The following is a 21,907-nucleotide window of genomic DNA, read 5'->3' on the forward strand; positions in this document are numbered from 1 at the left end:
CTGCATATCTCTCTGGTTTTGTACCTCTTAATATTGTGCACCCCTTCAGGAACAACGAGTAAAATAAGTAATGTCTCCGTCTTTGGCAGAATTCACCTGAAAACTGCGGCGTGAGAGCGATGTTGCTCGTGTTAGGCCTTCAGGGTTTTGCACGGTTTCGGCTTTAAAAGCACATTCGCACAGCGAGAAATGGCTGCTTCCAGGAGAGTGACCCTGTGCACTGACACAGTGACACGGGCACTGAGGTCAAACTGACGCGTGCCGATTTGAAACGAGATTTACACGACCGAGTGTTCAGTCAGAATCAGTCTTAACTTGGAAAGATTTGGCACTCTGTGAAACATGTTTGATGGGTTCCTGCCAGATTGTGGGTGTTAGTGTGTAAGGCAAGGCAAGGCAATTTTAATTATACAGCACAATTCATACACAGGGCAATTCAAAGTGCTTTACAGCTACATAAAATCACAAGAAGGCAATAAAATCATTAAAAAGAAATAAAAAATAAAAATAAAATAAAAATAATATAATAAAAACCCATTAAAATAATCATTAATTAATTAAAAAGTGAAGAGTGCAGATAAAATACTTTCAGGTGTCATATGCACAGCTAAATGGAACTGTTTTCAGCCTGGATTTGAACATTGTCAGAGTTGAGGCCTGTCTCACATCTTCTGGAACACTGTTCCAGATTTTAGGCGCATAAAACTGAAACGCAGCCTCACATTGTCTGGGCACCAGCAGGAGACCCCTCCCTGAGGCTCTCAGAGCCCCAGTTGGTTCATATGGCTCTAACATGTCAGAGATGTACTTTGGCGCTTGACCATGAAGAGACTTGTACACAAGCAGAGCCGTTTTAAAGTCTATTCTCTGAGCGACAGGAAGCCAGTGCAGAGACCTGAGCACTGGACTAATATGGTCGTATTTCCTGGTTCTAGTCAGGACTCGAGCAGCAGCGTTCTGGATGTACTGCAGCTGTCTTACAGCCCGTTTAGAGCCCAGTGAGCAGGCCGTTACAGCAGTCTAACCTGCTGGAGACAAACGCATGGATCAGTCTCTCTAAGTCTGCTTTAGACACTATTCCTTTGATTCTGGCAATGTTTTTTAGATGGTAAAAAGCTGCTGATGTTACAGATTTAATGTGGCTGTTAAAGTTCAGGTCTGAGTCCAATATTACCCCGAGATTTCTAACTTGATAGTTAGGTTTTAGAGAGAGAGTCTCAAGGTGACTGATAACACTTTCTCTTTGTTTCTGTGGGCCACAGACAATGATTTCAGTTTTGTCTGAGTTTAGCTGGAGGAAATTGTTTTGCATCCACACACTGATCTGTTCGATGCAGCGACACAGTGCATCTACAGGCCCGTGTTCTCCTGCCGTCAGTGACACGTAGATCTGAGTGTCATCTGCATAGTTGTGGTAGGATACATTATAGCTGCGTATTAGCTGGCCTAGTGGAAGCATGTACAGATTGAACAATACGGGTCCCAGGATTGACCCCTGGGGAACCCCACAGGTCATAGCCATTTGGTCTGAGACACAGTTACCAATTTCAACAAAATATTTCCTGTCCTCCAGATGGGACTTGAACCAGTTTAAAGCACGACCAGAGATTCCCACCCAGTCTTCTAACCTCTGTAATAAGATCGCATGGGCAACTGTGTCAAAGGCAGCACTCAGGTCCAGCAGAACTAAGACTGAGACTCTACTTGCATCTGTGTTCAGGCGGATGTCATTTGTCACCTTGATCAGAGCTGTCTCAGTGCTGTGGTGGGGCCTAAAGCCTGATTGGAAAGTATCAAAAGCATTGTTAGACAGGAGAAAGTCACTAAGCTGTTGGTATACAACTTTTTCTAGGACTTTGCCTAAGAATGGCAGGTTTGATATGGGCCGGTAGTTGTTCAGTACTGTGGCATCAAGATTGCTCTTCTTTAGAAGAGGCTTAATGACAGCAGTTTTTAAGGCCTTTGGAAATGTTCCAGTCTGGAGTGAGATGTTGACTAGATGAACGAGTTGTGGTAACAAACTGCTCAGCACAGACTTTAGGAATCTAGTGGGCAACTCATCAAGGCAGCACGTTGATGAACTCAGACTGCAGATGGTCTCTTCGACTGTTTTGTCAGTAACAGGTGTGAAATGTGTCAGCTCTAGGTGTCTAGCTGGCTGCAGAGTAGTTATTAGTGTTGTGGAAATTATTGCATTTTTAATGCCTTGAACTTTGTCATTAAAGAATGTTGCAAACTCATTACACTTGGATGTAGAAATGAGTTCTAAAGGCAGTGAAACTGGAGGGTTTGTTAATCTGTTTACTGTAGCAAACAGGACACGAGAGTTGTTACTGCAGTTTTTGATGATTTCAGAAAAATAACTCTCCCTTGTTCTACGCAAAGTCTGGTTGAACACACATAGCTTTTCTTTGTAAGTCTCATAATGAACCTGGAGCTTTGACTTGCGCCATTTCCGTTCGGCTCTCCGGTACTCCCTTTTCTGTGCCCTGTAGAATAGAATAGAAAAATACTTTGTTCATACAGCTGCATGTTACTGTGGAGGCATTTTGGAGATGTGCACGTTGCATACCAGGTCAACATGCATGAGACTACATTTCAGGTCGGCTCTTATCTGTTCTTAGAAGGTGTTTAAAAGAAACTTCAGGCTGGTACCAGATCAAACTGAATAACAAAGGAAAACATTAAACTATCATGCTTCACTCCTATCTGGGGAAATGATAAACCTGGGAGGCAAGACGCAGGTTTCAAACAGTGGGGATAAGTAAAATGAAAGATTTACTTATTGATCATAGTTTAATGTCATTTGAACAGCTGGTGGATGAATATATTCTTCCCTGGAAACATTTTTTTAAATACTCATAAATTAGAAGCTTCATACAATTTCAAAGTAAGACTTATGTAGAACCGCCATTATCTTTAATTAATAAAAATAATAAATCAAATCAAATCAAATTTATTTGTATAGCACATTTCATGTACAAAACAGTTCAATGTGCTTTACATAAAATAAAAGCATTGCAGCAGGGAGTGGAAGAAGCATTAAAAATACATAAAAGAATATAAAGAGAAACAAATAGAATAATTTAAATGAATTTAAAAACAAGCAACAGTCCAGATAAGTTCAAAGATATCGTGCAGATTTCATGCATAGACACATGAGAAAAGAAATGTTTTTAACCTGGATTTAAAAATGTCTCCATTTGGTGAAAGTTTAATCTCCACTGGCAGTTTGTTCCACTTGTTTGCAGCATAACAGCTAAATGCTGCTTCTCCATGTTTAGTCTGGACTCTGGACTGGACCAGCTGACCTGAGTCCTTGGATCTCAGAGCTCTGCTGGCTTTATATTCTCTGAACATATCACTGATTGTAAACCATCAGCAGGCTTTTAAAATCTATTCTGTGACTGACTGGAAGCCAGATTAAGATTTTAAAGCTGCTGTGATGTGTTCAGATCTCTTAGTCCGGGTTAAAACTCCAGCAGCAGCGTTCTGGATGAGCTGCAGATGCTTAATGCTCTTTGTGGGAAGTCCAGTTAAAAGAGCATTACAATGATGGAGTCTGCTGGAGATGAATGCATGGATGAGTTTCTCCTGGTCTTTTTGGGAGAGGAAACCTGAAATTCTGTTGATGTAATAATAATACTTTTTTTTTTAAAGGGCCTTTCTCAATATGATACGATACGACACAATTCGATTCGATTCGATTCTATACGTTTTGATACGATTCGATTCGATTTGATACGATTCAATACGATATGATATGATTCGATACGATACGGTACGCTACGATTCGATACGATACGATTCGATACCATTTAATACGATACGATTCAAAACGATTCAATACAATTCGATTTGATTTGATTTGATTTGATTTGATTTGATTTGATTTGATTTGATTTGATTTGATTTGATTTGATTCGATTCGATTCGATACGATACGATACGATACGATACAATACGATACAATTCGATTCAATTCAATTCTATACGTTTTGATACGATTCGATACTATTCGATTCGATACGATTCGATTTGATACAATTCAATACGATACGATACAATACAATACAAAACGATCCGATTCGATACGATACGGTACACTACGATTCGATGCGATCCGATCCGATACGACACGATACGATACGATATGATTCGATACCATTTAATACGATACAATTCAATACGATTCGATTTGATGCGATTCGATTCGATACAATTCGATTTGATTTGATTTGATTTGATTTGATTTGATTCGATACGATACGATACGATTCGATACGATACGATTCGATACGATTCGATACGATACGATAAGATACAATTCGATACAATTCAATACGATTCGATACACTTACATCATTTTATGGGGGAAAAAGGGACAGTGTGATTTGACATGAATCGTCACTGATTGGAATGTTGGTCCGACCTTTGAACCGGAAGGACGACACCGCTAGACAAACAGAAACAAACGAACATGTCACAAACGTGAGAGCTGTGCACTTTATATAACATTTTTATGAGCTAATTTGTCACTGTTTTGTAAAATGTGACCCCCCTGGCATTGTATTGTATTATATTAAAGTTCTGTGTTTTCACTAATTGTAACGTCTGACTTTTCAATAAAGTTTGCTTTAAAAACGTTAGCTTTATTATCAAAGTTATATAACATAATTTTAGATGGTTCGAGGGAAAGCTCCCGTTCTCATTGGTCCGCTTGGAGGAATGATCCACAGCTCGATATATCCACAGAGGAATGGGAGAAGGCGTGTCTTCTGGCCCAAACCCAGAGTATTAACACAAGAGGCAGACTACTACAATACAAATGGCTCTTTAGAACTTACATTACTCCCGTTAAGCTAAATCATTTTAATCCCAGTGTTCCAGACAATTGTCCTAAGTGTAACATAGAAAGGGGCACTTTGTTGCATTGTATATGGGAATGTAGGAAGCTCCAGGAATTTTGGAAAGAGACACTTTGTTTGATTTCAAGATTACCGACCGGAATGTACAATCCCAGTGTTGCATATATATCCTAAGGTCTTTGTGGCAAATGCAAAGAAAAGAAAGTCAAGAGAGTAATAGCCTTAAAGTGGAAAGATGTTCAGAGTCCCAATCCCACCCAGTGCTTAAAAGAGTCCTCACACCTAGCTTTGGAAAAGCTAACATACATTCTAAGAGGTAAAGTTGAGGAATTTAATGACGTGACGAAACACTCTTTTTGCGTTTTATGGACAATCTGCCGAATGATTCTTATGAACAAAGATCAGATGACAGTTGATTGCTGTTTATTTTAATGTCTTTTTTTTCTCTCTTTGATTTATTTTAATATGTGTATATATATATATATATATATAATTATTATTATTATTACTATTATGTATTACATGTATTCACATTAGGGCTGGGCGTATTTTATCGCGCATTAGCGCAGGTTTTATTATTTATTTTATTTTGTAAAAGTCTGTTGCTCACAGGCTTTTATTTTGTAAAAGTCTGTTGCTCACAGTCTTTTATTTTGTAAAAGTCTGCTGCTGTCTGCTGTGGAACAGGAAAAGAAAGTAATCGGCGGATCCACCAAACATGGAGAAGGGTACGGAACTTTTACTCGGCCATTTTCATTTTAAAGTTCTTCCAGACGGCGGAGTCGACAGAACCAAAGTCATCTGTAAACACTGCCAAGTTGAATTGTCTTCTCAGCGTAGTAGTTCCAGTCTAAAATATCACTTAAAGGCAAAACACACAACTGATAGCAGCAAGTCATTCAAGGAAACAGACAGTGGAGCGAGGCTTCTACATAAAAACTACAGAAAGATGCTGATGTTAAAAGTGTGTTTGCACAACAAATGTTATGGCACTTTCATTCATATGGCAGCACATTTAAAATAAAGCTAAATGCTAAAAGCTATACACTACTTTTGAATTCATTTTTGGATTTTGCATACAAATAAGATTAATCGCGATTAATCAGGGAAATCATGTGATTAATTGGATTAAAAATTGTAATCGTTGCCCAGCCCTAATATATATATATATATATATATATTATTATTATTATTATAATTATTATTATTATTACTATTTTGAATTACATGTATTCACATATTTTTTTTTAGTACTTTTGCTAAGGACCTTGTTGGGGGGGTTGTTGTTATACATGTTTGTATGTTGGTCATTTAAAATGAGAAAATCAATAAACAGAATGGGGAAAAAAATTAGCAGTTTATAGGTCCACTCATCAGTGAATCAAAGGGTTCCTCTTTCAGATGTGATGTTTCTGAGTCTGACCACTAGAGGGGGCAATGTAACCTGTTCTGAAAGCATATATACATATATATATATATATATATATATATATTTAAATAAATCCTATCTAATATGTTATCATGTGGACGGATTCTTCGTGGCATACTTTAAACAAGATGTTGGAAAACATTCCTCAGAGATTTTGGTCCTCACGCAGTTGCGGCAGATTTACGCCAACCGTCTACATCCGTTGGGATCCTGCACATTCTACGTACGCACATTGCGTAGTCAGTCGTATACACAGAGACATCATGGCGGACGTGTTGGACCTTCATGAAGCGGGAGGAGAGGACTTTCCTATGGATGAGGATGGTGATGGTATTGATATTACTTATACGTGTAGTGGTAAATGCATAACTCCGGCGTCCACGTACTCTGTGAATTTCGAGACTGAGTTCGCGGTGGTCGTGGCGGAAAATGCAAAAACAGCCCGACTGCGTGGTAGAAGGCCCGAATGCTAACAGGCTAACACTGAGCTAACAGGCTAATAGGCTAATACTGAGCTAACAGCGCACAGTTTGTTCATTCGAATGCTCTATGCACATTAGCCGCTTAGCTAGGCTGTGGCTAATGTGCAATCGAAAGCCCCAAAAGCCGCTTCATAAAGAACACGTAAACGTCCGCTGGTTGAAATATATATTTGAAAGTTTTACAGCTAACGTAACCAGTTATAATGTAAGTCAAATGTAACTCAAATCGCACAAAAACCGCCGTGTGCACAGTAATCTCGTCAACTAGCTAACACCTAGGCTAACTGTTGCTAACAGTTTTTTACACTTGATATAAACATTCCCCGTTAGGTTTACTTACCAGTAATGAAAGAAAGATAGCTTTCCTACTTAATTAACTCAAAGTGGGTGATAATTAATAAATAAATGATGGTTTGTTTTTTACTGTGGGTTGTAGATGAATATTACTTGTAGCATCATTGCTTTTAATACCAAGTAGCATGATGGCACTTTTATCTTATTTGATTTTGTTGTATTTTATTGCTTTCACTGTTCTTTTATTGTTTTTATTTGTTTTTACTTATTCTTCTCTTTATTTATTACCTGCTGTAAAGCACTAAGGATTGTCTGTAAAGGGCTCTATATATAAAGTACATTTACATCATCTTAATGCCCCTATTTGATCTTTTTCCCCTTAGAGAGCATCCACAAGCTGAAAGAAAAAGCCAAGAAAAGGAAAGGTCGCGGCTTTGGCTCAGGTGAGTTACCCCCTTTGTGATGTTCTGCTTTGTTCTTGCAGTACAGTTTGTTTGTCTTGCCAGTGTTTAAAGATTTTCTGTTTGTGGTCTCCAGACGAGGGAGCTCGGTCCAGAACCAAGGAGGACTACGATACTGTGGAACAAGACGGGGATGAACCAGGTCCTCAGAGATGTAGGTTCTGCAGTTCACAAATTAAATTAGCTTTAAATGTAGACTTCACCGTGAATTAACTTATTTTATCAGTTCTGTTTTTGTGTGCAAACCTGCCCCACACAGATAGCCACGCCCCTTCATTTGAATATAAGGAACTGAAATAAAAAGGCTAATCAAATATAAGTTGCTTTCCAAAATGAGTCTCCTAAAATATGTCTGGTCGAGCAGCAAATCTTTTAGTGTGCCACGGCCCTCTTATAAGTGATACACTGAAGAAACTTCTACAAAGGAAGCACCTGTACATTTTCAGTCATGGCTCCTCCTACAGCCTCTCTCCTCCAGGTACTTTTTGTAGAAATGGGGACTCAGGCAGGAGGATGGAGGAGAAGAGTCTTTAATCATTTCAACGTCAGTTTTTCATCTGTGTGATATTTTCTGACCAGCTGGCTGCTGCTCAAATACAAAACAAGATAGCAATCCAACCTGCTAGCTAACCAGCTGCTGGTGGTAACGTGAGACGTTTAAAACGTTTTTGGAGCAGAAATTAGATTCTTTTTTTAAACATTAAACTAGTAAAATAAAACACAATGATATGACCTCAGCGCTCAGCCCTATATTGTGGTGTATGGTAGTGCTGGGCGGTATACCGGTTCACACCGAATACCGGTTTATAATTTCGTTATGATAGGATTTTTTAATATACCGCCATACACAATTGATTACACAGCGGGGGGAACGCTGCGTCGCGCGACATTGTTTGAGACGGGACCCTTTTCAGTGTTGCGCTTCTAAACACGCATGTTTACTGTCTATGGGTGCGAGTTGGTAATAAGCACTTGCGTTATGCGAAGGTGGATAGGATAGACATGGAAAGTTCCGAAATCGAAGCTGCAGAACTAGTAGAACATGCTGACACAGAAGAACTTGTGCCAAAAAAAGGAGCCGCGTCTGTAGTTTGGAAGTTTCTTGGTTTAAAAAAAAATCCGACGTCGACCAAACAACCATTTTATGCAAGTGTTGTCGGTAGGGGTGCAACGGATCAAAAAACTCAAGGTTCGGACCGTTCCTCGGATCAGAGTCACGGATCGGCTCATTTTTCGGATCACCTAAAAAATAAAAATAGACAAGACAAATAAAAATGTTTTGTCGTTTTGTTTATCAACACTTTTAAATTATTAAATTGAAATATAGAAAATCAACTTAAAGTGCAACATAAAAAGGCATATCTCCTTCCTTTAAACATGGACCAATGACCATTAATCCACAACTTTTCTCTTCTCCTGCTCATAAAGATCTGGCACAATCTTTTCGCTGAAGTGGGTGCGTGACGGGATGTCGTAACGTGGCTCGAGCACGTTCAGCATGTGTTTAAAGCCCTTGTTTTGCACAACTGAATATGGCCTCATGTCTGCACCTATAAACACACCGATAGCGTTTGTGATCGCTTTAGCCCGGTCGGATTGTGAAGGAAGGGGCTGCTTAAATGCCGCGGTGATGAGCGGTCGTTGAGCCGCTTTCGGTTTCACTCCTGTCAGTGAAACACCGGGGTGATGTCGCTGCAAATGCAGACTTTTACCCAGAGCGTGGAAAGTAGCTCTGTCCCTGGAACTAGCAGGAAGGGAAACGGCTGTGTGAGGACTGAATATAGATAGATAGATAGATACTTTATTAATCCCGAGGGAAATTTTAGGATCCAGTAGCTTGAACAGACACAGAATACATGCGCACAATTATTTATTTATTTTTTCATAAATCAATCCGCGGATCATGTGTGTGCCGAACCGAAATAATTGATCCGAACGGATCACGGCTCAATTGCACCACTAGTTGTCGGGCTACAGTTGTCGCTGGAGGTGGCAACACGAGCAATTTGCTCCATCACCTTAGCCGTAAGCATGTCTTAGAATATCCAGAATGCATGAAGTTAAGGTCAGCACCCGCCACATCAGCAGGTAACACGGGGAAAGCAAAAGAAAAGTCGAGCCAAATGTCACTTCAAGACGCGTTTGCTAGAGCTAGAACGTGAATCTACCTCATTTATTTGAATGTGAATACCTCATATTGATGCAAAAATATAATTATTGCAAGTTGCACTACTTTTTTGTATTGATTTTCATAAAAGATGTTTGACATTTGCACAGTAAAAGTTCTGTATTTTGACTGCAATTGTGTTTGCATTCCGATTCCTCACTTCATTAGAATCATGAGTAGCACTTCTTTGTAAACAGCATCATTTTGTAGGGCGTCATTGTATGACGGTAAAATAGACCATCCTAAGTTAATATACTGCAGTAATTCTGTTCTCAATCTGTAGAAAATGCTGTGAACACCTAATTATGCATGAAAAAAAAATACAGTGAAACGGTGACACCGTGAAAAAATACCGTTATATGTATTTTTGGTCATACCGCCCAACTTAAACACAGTTTTGGTACATGAGAGCTTAAAATTTGACCCAATGTGCCTTTTTGTTTTCTGCAGCTGTGGAGGGCTGGATTCTGTTTGTGACGGGCGTGCATGAGGAGGCCACAGAGGAAGACATCCACGACAAGTTTTCAGAGTTCGGAGAAATCAAGAACCTTCATCTCAACCTCGACCGTAGAACAGGCTACCTGAAGGTGAGATGAATGACCACGATTCCATGATTATGTCTCTCTGTGCCATGAATTTCAAAGAGTGGGTGTTTACACAGAGTTCATTTGCACCTCTTTTTTTTCCTCTTGTAACAGCAGAGCCACAGTTATTTACTTAAATATCATTAAACGTTCTTCTGCCGATTAACAGTGCAGGTTAGAAAGCCTTTGATGGTGTAATGCTGCTGAAGTCCAGCGTAATAAAGGCAGATTAGGCCCAATATTTTGCATCCCACTGTGTTGAATTGATTGAAAATGGGCATAGCTATTAATCTCTTTACAAATAATTTCAGCTGGTTTCTATTTTTCTATTTTTGTTTCACAAGAGCGCTTCCTGTAAGGTTATCAAAAACTCTGCAAATCTCTAGAAATGTGTGGTATTCCAATTTAGTCTGAGAACATACTTTAGCTCTTTTAGATGTGCAATAGACTTTTTGCCCTTTTCCGCCACAAGGTGGCAGCATTGTGTTAGTTCTGGAGCAAGAACAAACCAACTTGGAAACATTGACTTTCCGTTTTCATTCCGTTGTTTTTAAGATGAACATGATTACTTTATGCACCTTATCAGTTTTCTATTTGTTGCTTCAGAGACTTAAAATGTGTAGTGTGTGTGTATATACCCCCAAAATGTAAAGAATTTACTGAATTTTCCTTGTAATCTCACACTGTTTCAGCAGGACGTTTCTGCAGCTTGGCTAGACTGTGTTTTTTCCTTTTTAATTGTAAGAAACTAAAGCTGTATGTTCATAATTGTGCAATAACCCATGTTCTGTTGTGACATCTGTCCTCAGGGTTATGCTCTGGTAGAGTATGAGACGTACAAAGAAGCCCAGGCAGCCATGGAGGGGCTCAATGCTCAGGACATGATGGGCCAGCCTATCAGTGTAGATTGGGCATTTGTCAGAGGGCCTCCAAAGAGCAAGAGAAGGTGAGGCTTCAAGCAGGGTTTATTCAACTGTATGCATTAACTCTTTCAAGAAAGACAAAACCACTTAACCACCATTTAAAAAAAGAGGGGTGGAGACACTATTAGTGATATTTGATTTTATTCTTATCTCCCAACCTCTGTTATATTTTTTAGTAATAGTTCATGCTTATTCTGTCTCGTTTTTAACCGTCATACCTGATTTAAAACACAACTTAATTTCTGAAAGGGGACATTTTTGTCCCCTTTTAAAACAACTTAAAAACATCATATGTTAATATTTTTTTTCCCGCTTTTTTTTGTTTGTTTCTGTAATCTTCCATTGCAGAAAAACTAAAAAGCTGATAAAACTGATGTTGTAGCTCATCAATGACATATTCCCAACCTAATAATCCCCCATAGCATATTTCACTTTGAATTGCACACATTGAAAATACAGCAGTTTTTGTGTGTTTTTACAGAAATTGATGTTTACCTCATATACACTGGTATTTAAAGGGTTAATTTTTTAAAAAATAATTGAAAACTTGGTGGTTATGATCAGAACTGAAGTGGAAGAAAAGATTCATGAAAAAAAAGTGGAAAAAAATATTAACATGGTATTTTGGGGATCATTTTAGAAGGGGACAAAAATGTCCCTTTTCAGAAATTAAGGAGTTTTTTTTTTTTTTTTTTTTTTTAAATCAGGCATAACAAAAAACTAAAAATCCCTAAAAATCAATATTGTTGCTAATCATTGACATATCCCAGACCATAATTATCCCTACTCAATAATTCCACTTTGCATTCCATATTTTGAAAATACTGGCACCTAAAGGCTTAAAATTTGGACTAAAAAGTTCAAATTGGCATCTAAAGGGTTAATTAAAAAAAATAAAAAATTGAAAACTTGGTAGTTATAATCAGAACTGAATTGGAATAAAAGATTTATGAAAAAAAGTGTAAAAAAAAATATTAATATGATGTTTTTTTTCTACACAATGAAAAATTGCAGTGTATATGATGTTTGTTTGAAATAAAAAAAAATAGTCAAAAATGCACAACTGGACCAAATATGATGAGTATCACTATCTACAGTGTGAAATTAGAGGAGAAAGTACACCCCAAGTGGACAAAAGTGTCCCCTATCAGGGATTGGGGTTAAACTAAATGTATGTCTTTGTCCCAGGGCTGGCGGGCGGAGGCGTAGCAGAAGTCCCGACAGGAGACGGCGTTGAGTGGCGGTGTTGTCCGTCATGTCGTGGTCATGACATCATCTTCTTAGAGGAAGCTAATTCTGGTTTTTTTTTTTTTTTTTTGTACAATATTTCTGAGTAACAGCATCTACATTTGTGACTACAAACATTGAGACAAGACAATAAATTGGTTTAAAACGGTATTTGCATTTTATTGTATTTTGCATATGCTGGTTTTCCATCAAACAGGAAGTGATGTGAATCTCTTCGTGAAGCTTTGTGTTATAACAACCTCTGGGTCGTACGTTTTATAGTTTCTGAGATTCCCTCGAAATGTTTGAATTTGCTCAGTGTCGAGTGCATTTTATTCTGATGGAATGTTTTGTTTTTGTTTGTTTTTTTACTATCTGGTAAACATTAAAGTTTTTAAAAGGTTAACGTGTGTGCCCTGTTGTGTTTTATTTAGCATTGCCGATGACGTAGAGTTTACATCATCCTGGATGATCTCACCCGGTCAATGGTGACGCCCCAACCTTTTTATTGCCCTCAAAGCACCTGCCACTCTGGCTTGAGTTCCACACTCATAGGCTACTCGGGAGAAAACCTTTTTTTATTGCAGCCAATTGGCAAGCGACGTATTTACTCTGCGTCGCTCTCATTTGGTGTTTACTCTGCTCAGGCACGTCACTCAAAGTCTTCGTGAACGGCCATTGGTTACCGTCGACGTCGATGGAAAAACTCCTAGCTCTGTGATTGGCTCATCCTTCGCGGGGGGCGGGCCTAAACCCTGTCAGGCACGTCACTCAAAGTCTTCGAGAACGGCCATTGGTTACCTTCGACGTCGATGGAAAAAAAACTCCCCGCTCTGTGATTGGCTCATCCTTCGTGGGGGGCGGGGCTAAACCCTTGCTTGACGTTGTTGTTGTAATTGGTGGAGAAATTACTTTGTCGGTGGTGGTCCGGTTTGGGATTTTACGTTTAGTTCCCCCCCAGTGAAGATGTTAAAAAGTTAGAAATCGTCTATCTTGTCAGTGTAAATGATATTTATGAGTCGGTACTAGCAGGAAAACACAAATGGGACGATGGAAACATCTGCGAGGCCGCTAAAGGTAAGCAGTAAAAGGATACTACAGCTACAAGCGTTAGCTAACGTTAGCTTCTGATTAGCCAGGCTGGAAGTAGCCACTTGCTAGGTAAACGTAACGGTTTGGACTACTAACTGAAAAAACATACGTTACTTCTTTGCGTGGAGCTTTCATGCACATATTGGGGTAAGCCATAAAGGAATAAGTCATGCTTTCCGATACGTGCAAATAAAGTTAGGAGGGCTGTGTGTAAAACGGTGCATCAGCCCCTGCGTTTGTACGCATCAAATGCGTTTATGTAAGCATGTGTATTGTTCGTTGATTTTTCAAAGAGTGGTCATAGCCATAATAGCCTGCTCAGAGGCAACATTTCAGTGTCACTGAGATGCATCTGTTTGCTCTCTGTCAGACTGAATTAGTTCCTGAACATTTATCAAATCATCAAATTTATTTATATAGCACATTTCATGTACAAAACAATTCAAAGTGCTTCACATAAAATAAAAACATTGCAGCAGGGAGTGTAAGAAGCATTAAAAATACATAAAAGAATATAAAGAGAAACAAATAAAATAATTTAAATGAATTTAAAAACAAGCAGCAGCCCAGATAAGTTAAAATATATTTCATGCATAGACACATGAGAACAGAAATGTTTTTAACCTGGATTTAAAAATGTCTCCATTTGGTGAAAGTTTAATCTCCACTGGCAGTTTGTTCCACTTGTTTGCAGCAGAACAGCTAAATGCTGCTTCTCCATGTTTAGTCTGGACTCTGGACTGGACCAGCTGACCTGAGTCCTTGGATCTAAGAGCTCTGCTGGGTTTATATTCTCTGAACACATCACAGATGTATTTTGGGCCTAAACCGTTCTGGGATTTGTAAACCATCAGCTTTTAAAATCTATTCTGTGACTGACTGGAAGCCATAGTAAAGATTTTAAAGCTGCTGTGATGTGTTCAGTATTTAGCTTTATACGGTTTCAACAGTAACAGTGTAAACGTTGAATAACGCGTGTATATTTTCTCACTTTCTGTTTATTCAGTCACCAAAAACAACCAAAATATAACGTCATGCACATAAAGAGGTGGCAGGGTGGCTTTGTATTTAAGGTGCAACTGTGATGTAACGTTTATTTAAAGCACCAGCTTAGCGGGAAATTGCCAGAAGTAGCTGTTTACACTCACTCACATGTATCTCCCGACCTCGGTTCATTAAGTTAAACCGAAGGTGCTAACTTGGTCGATTGAGTCGGGTCTTTCCAAAGCTTGCTGCCCACATTATGAGTGACTGCTTTCCCTGTGCTGGATGGTCATTTGGTTCACTGCGTCGTGCTAAAGCTCAAACTGAGAGACTTATTTACCATCATTTCCAGAGAAGATTGAGTTACACATGGGTGTGAATTATTCAGATCCTGTTTTTGCGGATGCTTTTGTTTACTGAGACACCCGGGCTGCCGGTCAGAAACAGAAGTAGGACATTGGTATACGCTCTTTTTTTTTTACTGCATTGCCTGAAGGGGACTGCTTATATCGTTGAACAGCAATAGTCTGTGAACACATGTACCGGCAGTGATGAACTTCATCAAACATTGGTTACTGCTTTTTCTATAAGCTTGCGAGGAAAAGAAATGGATCTGTCTCCCTCTCCTCCGAACCTTTTCTCACTCTTTCCAGCAGACGATGCTTGAAATATAGGACGGAAACATCACTTGACAGCTGCAAAGACTAAAAGACACTATTTATTCTTTAACAGATAGTCCATCCGATGATTTGTGCACAGTGTGAACTCCTTGGATTATTTATTTGAGCTGCCTGTCAGCTCCAGCATCCACCACGTACACTGAGTGGAAGATTATGTCAGGGGTGTGAATGTCAGATTGCACGAGGCGAGTCCTCCAACACTCCAGGAAATACGTTATATTAAGAGCACCGTGAGCAAATACAGATTTCAACCCATACTTTTCAGTTTTTTCTCCTTCAGAAGTACTTTAAAGATTGGAATCAGTTTGTGAATTCTTGCGTGTTTTAAACTGAAATACACGAGAATTGACTGAATAAAACGGACCTCATTTGCTTGCCGACCTGTTGCAGTTAGATTTTCTACGAACCGTTTGACTTTGTTGATCCTGATGTAAATTTGTGGCTGAGAGTTTGCTGCATATCGCACAGAAATCTCCACCGGTATTCAAATATACTGGGTTTTAATATGCAGCTTTTTTTGCTGAGGATGACACAGATGAAGGGGATGGTAAAATGTGCTCATTGTGATTCAAAATAAGTAATGAATAAACACTTCAAAGTAAAAAAGGTTTGTCATGGGCCTTATTCGAAGTGTCTGTGAGACGTTTGGAAGCAGAGCAGAGCAGCAATAAACTCGTATGAGTTGCAAATTAAAGTATCACAAAGCTGGCAGTTAGTTTTACAGGTTTTTATTGAGTATTTTAAAGTCTTTCATCGTATTTACTACTTTTTCTATCCGTAATATGGTGTCATAGACTTGGACACTCTTGGCTGTTGTGACTGTCTTGGTTGAAGCCGGTGTTTCACGAGCCAGCCGCGCTTTCTTAAGGGTATTAAAATTTAAATGTTTGTCTTGCCGGGTTCCCCCAACAGCTGCTCGCTGTCTCTGTATGTCTGTGTCATGGATACTGTGTCGGTTACCGAACCGGGCCCATTTGGCTGTGGAAGCTTTTCCCATAGGATTTCTAAAACATGGTCAGATTAATAAGTAAGTAGATGAGTGCTTCTTGAGGTTAGTAGGACAAATGTTAGACTTTTGTGTGGGGTGTACACCACAGGCGTTAGCTGAGCTTAGAACTCACTTTTTTTTTAAGAGCGCTTTCCAGACTTCACTACTGTCAAGATTAAAAAGAAAAAGACCCCTAACCTACATGTATGTTGAGATGCATCTGTGCATTTATCAGGAAATATCCTGGATCATCGGGACAGGAGCAGACGCGACACGAAAGAGAAAATGAGTCTCCACGCTGCCACAGAGAAGCGGAGATCAATAGGTGGCTTGTCTCTCTGTCCAGACAGCGACTTTTAAAACTCTTTGGAGCCCCACCCTCCCTGGGATGGCTGGTTGCCTGCCAGTCTTGTGACACAGCACCCGGCGAAATGCTCAGGGCCGTTTGTGTGGCGGTGGAGCAACCTAAAACCGAGCCGTCTACCTGCAGCTGCTCGACTTTGAGCTGCACGCGGTGGATATGAGCTGCTGTGCGATTGTGCAGATAATTCACACAATTATCAAGTTGTTGCCAATTAGACATGCAGCAGGAATGAGACGAGGTGGTGCATAGCTTCACGTTACCGGTTGAGCGGCCATTATACGGCGTGAGTCGCCACTCCCATTGCAGAAGCTGAGGTAATGAGAGCTTGTTGTATCAGTTACTCTCTGCTGCTCATCCTTACTTACTCACTCATTACAGAGGGAGGAATTAGAATCGACTTTGGTCAAATTAACACAAGTTGGGGGAAAAAATACTTTAATACCATAAGAAGTACTATTTAATTTAGTGATTTCTCTGCACTTCTGTTTGATTTTTTTTGAAGAGATGACAGGTTTGTCTTCAGATGATGCAGGTTTGAGCTCACGTTGTCCATCTGTGGCTGCCGGGCGTCACGTTCTCAGCAGTAATTGTGATATCATCCCAAACGGCACACGCTGTGTATAGATTCGTCTTAATGGCGAGCATCGACAGAGATGCTAGCAGCTTTATTTCTTGTGAGCAGTCTGTAGAACAACTTGAAAGGGAAGTGGTCCACGGGTTTGAAGCTAAATAATGATTGTAAAAGACATTTGAGATACGAGAGCAACACATTACATGACAGTAATCCAGCCGTCTGAACGAGCCCGGTGCTCGAAACGTCACGTATGACAGCTAATTTAGTCTTTTCCCCCCCCCGGCTGCTTTATGATGTGTGGATTTATCCAACATTTTTCTTTCTGGTGTTTCTTTCTTTGGTCCAGTGGACGACTGGACGTGCGCGTCTTCCTTCTGGCGATGGATGACGCGATGGTCTTTGCGGAGAAAACAAAGATTGCTTCGTATCTGCTGCCTCTGAAGGGACGGCCTGCCTGAGGGTGCTGCCAGCGCTAGCTAGCCATGTGGAGCTATTTTAGTGCTCGCTCGCAGTCAAAAGCAGGAAAATGTTAAATGCTCTGATCAAAGGCTTTCGACCTGCCCCCACTTTCTGCTTCAGTTCATATTCCATCAAAGCTAGACATCCAGAGTGTGATGATATGATCGAATCTTAACCTCTTTTGGGAGCAAAGTTCTCTTCGCCTTCATCAAGCTTGTGGATGCTATGGGTAGATGTCTGGTGAAATGTTCCTGGGTTAGTAAGATCTCAGTTGCAGCTACCTGACATAATAATTTTAGATGTTAATTCAGCCTATTGAGGGAAAGAAAACACACAAGTCTAGCTTCCTGCGCAGACGAGGTGACGTGGCTGTTTCCAGCTCTGCCCTGTTGATCCAGGACAGCAGGAGTAATCCCACACATGACCCTAATGAGGTTCCTGTCACCAGGATGACTCCACACAGGGAGTGACGTGAAGTCGCCCTGTTGTGCTGCAGGCCAGGGCCCGGCCCGGCCCGGCCCGGCCCGGCAGCACATGGGGATTCACATGAGCGTCGTTACCGCCTGCCTGCAAATACCTTTAGATCCAAGCGGGCTTGGTTGGCTTTAGCTTTAGTCCTGCCCTGAAGTGTTGTCGTTGCTAATCACTTTTCTATTTGGTTTAAAGCGTTAAAGCACATGGAAGCAGTCTCCTTTCCCTCCTGCAGCTGTCTTTGTTTTTTGAGTTTTTGTAAAAACGCTCAGACAAAGATCATGTTAGTGTGTAGGAAATGTCTTCTGTTCCTCGAGGCTTCATAGATTAAAGCAGTCGTCGCACATGCCTTTAAAATGTGACTTATAAGCGTATTGTTTATATCTGAAACAAAAGGGATATTTTGGCATCATCACCCGCCTTGTGACATTCACTGTTAGAGGTAAAAGTGTCAGTGTGACGTCCTTATTTCTATTTATTCCTTCTATGAAACGCAGTCCAGCAGCATTACATTAATTATTATCATTACTCTAGAGCAGCGATACTCACTATTGTTTTCACAAGAGCCACATTGGCAGCAAAATCAAGGGAAGAGCCACTTTTACCACAACATACTAAAGTCCCCTTTTGCAAATATGAATTTCTACATATAAAACATCCAACAAAAAAAGAAACAACACAGCCAATACATTTTCAATTCAGACCACATTTACCTTAATACTGGGATGAGCTGAAGCTGGCGTGCATCTCCTCGACTCTCTTCATGTTGTATTTGTAGTTTGTTGTTGTAATCATAGTGAGACATTCAGGATGAGCATGGTTTCTGTGCTGGTTTTTGCCCTTTTTGATTAAAAACCGATCCATTGTGCCCGCATCTCGCGCTGGCTAAAGGAGCTAGCGTGCTCTGCGGTCAAGTGTGAGGTGATTTAAGCGGGCTGTGTTGCCAGGTTTAACAGTGTACCCCCTTTAGGAAACACCTCAATAAAAATTCTTAATACTACAAAAACGCAAACTTAATAAAAATACTTAATACTGTGCAGTATTCACTGTATGTTATTTGAGAAAATGTATTGTTATTGTTACCATATTGTTATAAGCTACTATGCGAGTGCGAGCCGCCAATTAGAGCTTGAGGAGCCGCACAATGAGTATCTCAAGACACATTTGGTCATTTACAGTTGAATCTCTCAGCGGTGGTGTCTGATAATTTGGTGGGTGGTGCTCAGATGGATGCAGAGGCTCGTGTTTCTATTGCAGAGGCTAAAAATCTCTCCGGAGGCCAATGGGGCCGAATGAGGACTTCTCACCCACAGTCTGGAGTTTAGTTTGGCAACCGTCGGAAACACTGAAACCGACACATTCTGTTCTCCTGCTGAAGCAGTTCGCCCGTCTGCCTCCGTTCTGCTGAGCTCCAGAGGAGGAACAACAACCTCCAGCAGATGCTCTTCAGCATGACTTGATTTTGGGGGGGCTATTTTAGTGCAGATTTCAACATCTTAACAGTGGCGCATTGATGGCAGATTAGCTTAAGCTGCCCTCTGAAATACCCTGGTTTCGTATTGTGATGTTTCAGTTGTCCATCACGCTGACAATGTGCTCGATGTGCTTTGCTCTCTGTGAGGAATGTGGGAATGCCACTTATGATCCCCTGAAGCCCTCTCCACAAGACTCTGCTTCATGTGGCTGTTAATTAGCGCTGCTTTGCTGGTGATTACTGCAGCGATGTGCCCCTGCACAGATTAGGAGCCTCTGAGGCCAGTTTAGTGGGCAGAGGAGGAGGAGTGAATGCAGAAAGGAGAGCCACAAAAACTGACAACGTGGGGAGTCGGGAGTTAAACCGATGAGGTTTTTTTCTCTATTAGTCTAACGGTTATTTCCTTCATTAACAGATGAATCATTCGGCTGCTGACTCGTCGGCTAAATATGAAAAGTAACGTCTGGGAGGCAGAAATTAACAACTGCTCTCAAATGAAACGCATCTATATAAAGAAGTAAACGTGCGGCTTGTCCCTTTTTTATTTTTCTGTGAAAAGTTGTGTCCACTGTAGTGCTGTGGTTATCAGATGAATAACTTTCTTTAAAAAAAGAACTTTGTTGTGTCTTGCTGTGGGATATTTTTAGGCAACAGTGGATTCAGACATTTATGCCACATGCTTTGCTAACCCATGACATCAGCGCTCAGGCACTGATAAACACTCGGGCTCAGAAGCTAATACTGCCCGGTTCAGCCGGCTGGATTAAGTTGTTATTACTCTGCTGCTCCAGTAAATATCAGCACAAGTCCACATTAAGCTGGAGGAAACCACGACGCGCTCACGTCTTCCACTGACCGGGACCCATTTACTCTGAAATCATGTCCATATAGAACCATATAGATATGGTTCAGACATGTACAATTCCCTAAATGAATATTTCCAGAATAAAGAGAGAAATAATCCAGATCCATCTCTCGGGTCCTACAGATATTTTAAATTTCCCCGTAGTTTTAGGCCAGAACGAAGCAGGCCTCATAATGTGTTTGTTTTTTGTTTTTTTTCATCCACAGCACTGCTTTGACGAGCTTTCTGTCCTTTCTTTAAGGAGTCTTCAGGAATAGTTCTCCAGGCTTCTTGAAGGACATCCCAAAGCTCTTCTTTGGATGTGGGCTGCCTTTTGTTGCGTTCTCTGCCAACATGATCCCACACTGCTTCAGTAATGTTGAGCTCCGGGCTCTGGGGAGGATTCATCCCTCCATCAGACCTGCTGCTACTGATTTTCAGCCCACTTCTTGTGTCCTTTGGCATAGCTCAGCCTTTTCTCCCTGTTTCCCTTCCTTAAGAACGGCTTCCTGACAGCCACCCTTCCATGGAGCCCATTTCTGATGAGGCTTGGGCCAACAGCAGATGGATCAGCTGAAGCTCCAGATGCATCTCTCAGCTCCTGTGTCAGGTCTTTGCTGGATGTTTTCCTCTTTCTTAAGGACATCACTTTCAGATCCTGTTCATCTGCTGTAGATAGTTCTTTAGGCCTGACACTTCTTCTTCTGTCCTCCACTTGTCCAGTTTCCTCAAATGTTTTAAGGACACACTGCACACCATGCTGAGATATGCCAAGTTTTCAGCTAACAGCTCTTTGGGAATCACCTTGTTGCTGCAGAAATCCTGTTTTCTGTCTGTCACACTGTGTTATCTTTGCTGGTTTTCACACATGCAGCTAAAGAAATGGGAACAAATTATGTGTCTCTGTGACAGGCTGCTGGGAACAAAGTGCCTAAAGATCCAGTTTAAAACGGCTTCTTTGCTAAGTTGTCTGTTCTGTGTGGACACAACACTGGTTCATCCCTTGAGTTAGGAGCCTTTTTCCTGCCTGAATGGTTCATAGGTCAGAGTTAAGTGGCTTAACAAAGAAAAAAACACATCAGGTACAAGGACTGGACTCATAATGTGTGGTTTGTGGTTGTTTTGAGGAGCAAGAAAAAGGAAGCGAAAGACTTTTAGAGACGTAGATGTACGCTTTAGGAAGCCACACTCTCACTGCTGTTAATAATCTGCACTGGGTTCAGATTTAATGCAGCATATTTGGTGAAATCCTCTAGTTGAACAAATGAAGCGACTTTGTGACAGGCTGCTGGTAACAAAGTGCCTAAAGATCCAATTTAAAATGATTTATTTCTAGTCTGTTATGTGTAGACGCAACACTGGTTCATCTCTTGAGTTAGGAGCTTTTTTATGCTTTAATCATTCATGCTAACTATGGAAGATTGTCCTTTTATGGAGGCATTCCCCAGCTTTAGTCTTCTCCTGAGCTGAAATGTTTGCTCTAAGCTGTTGTTATTTTTAATTTCTTTGCATAGGTTCAGTGTTTATTAGCTGCAGTAATCT

At 40.5% G+C, this 21,907-nt stretch overlaps 2 protein-coding genes across 7 annotated transcripts in view; both read left to right on the top strand.

Annotated features, from left to right (window-relative positions):
* Positions 1 to 6,541: 6,541 nt before the first annotated feature.
* On the top strand, positions 6,542 to 12,841 carry rbm8a (RNA binding motif protein 8A). 2 transcript variants are annotated; one of them, XM_075466829.1, is made up of 6 exons: positions 6,542 to 6,627; positions 7,457 to 7,516; positions 7,611 to 7,688; positions 10,152 to 10,288; positions 11,095 to 11,231; positions 12,397 to 12,841. In XM_075466829.1, exons 1-6 carry the CDS (start codon positions 6,561 to 6,563, stop codon positions 12,443 to 12,445), a joined length of 528 nt encoding a protein of 175 aa, XP_075322944.1. In that variant the 5' UTR covers positions 6,542 to 6,560; the 3' UTR covers positions 12,446 to 12,841. The 2 variants fall into 2 exon arrangements, with proteins under 2 accessions (XP_075322944.1, XP_075322945.1); XM_075466830.1 differs by having other exon boundaries at positions 6,542 to 6,621.
* Positions 12,842 to 13,317: 476 nt separating this feature from the next.
* The window catches only part of otud7b (OTU deubiquitinase 7B), a 50,685-nt gene continuing 42,095 nt past the window's right edge, over positions 13,318 to 21,907 (top strand). For all 5 annotated transcript variants that reach the window (XM_075466276.1, XM_075466279.1, XM_075466277.1 and 2 more), the window contains exon 1: positions 13,318 to 13,512. The gene's annotated coding sequence lies outside the window, so the exon portion shown is untranslated. The remainder of the gene's footprint in view (positions 13,513 to 21,907) is intronic.

Source organism: Odontesthes bonariensis, chromosome 5 (assembly GCF_027942865.1).
Source record: "Odontesthes bonariensis isolate fOdoBon6 chromosome 5, fOdoBon6.hap1, whole genome shotgun sequence".
NCBI classification, from domain to species: Eukaryota; Metazoa; Chordata; class Actinopteri; order Atheriniformes; family Atherinopsidae; genus Odontesthes; species Odontesthes bonariensis.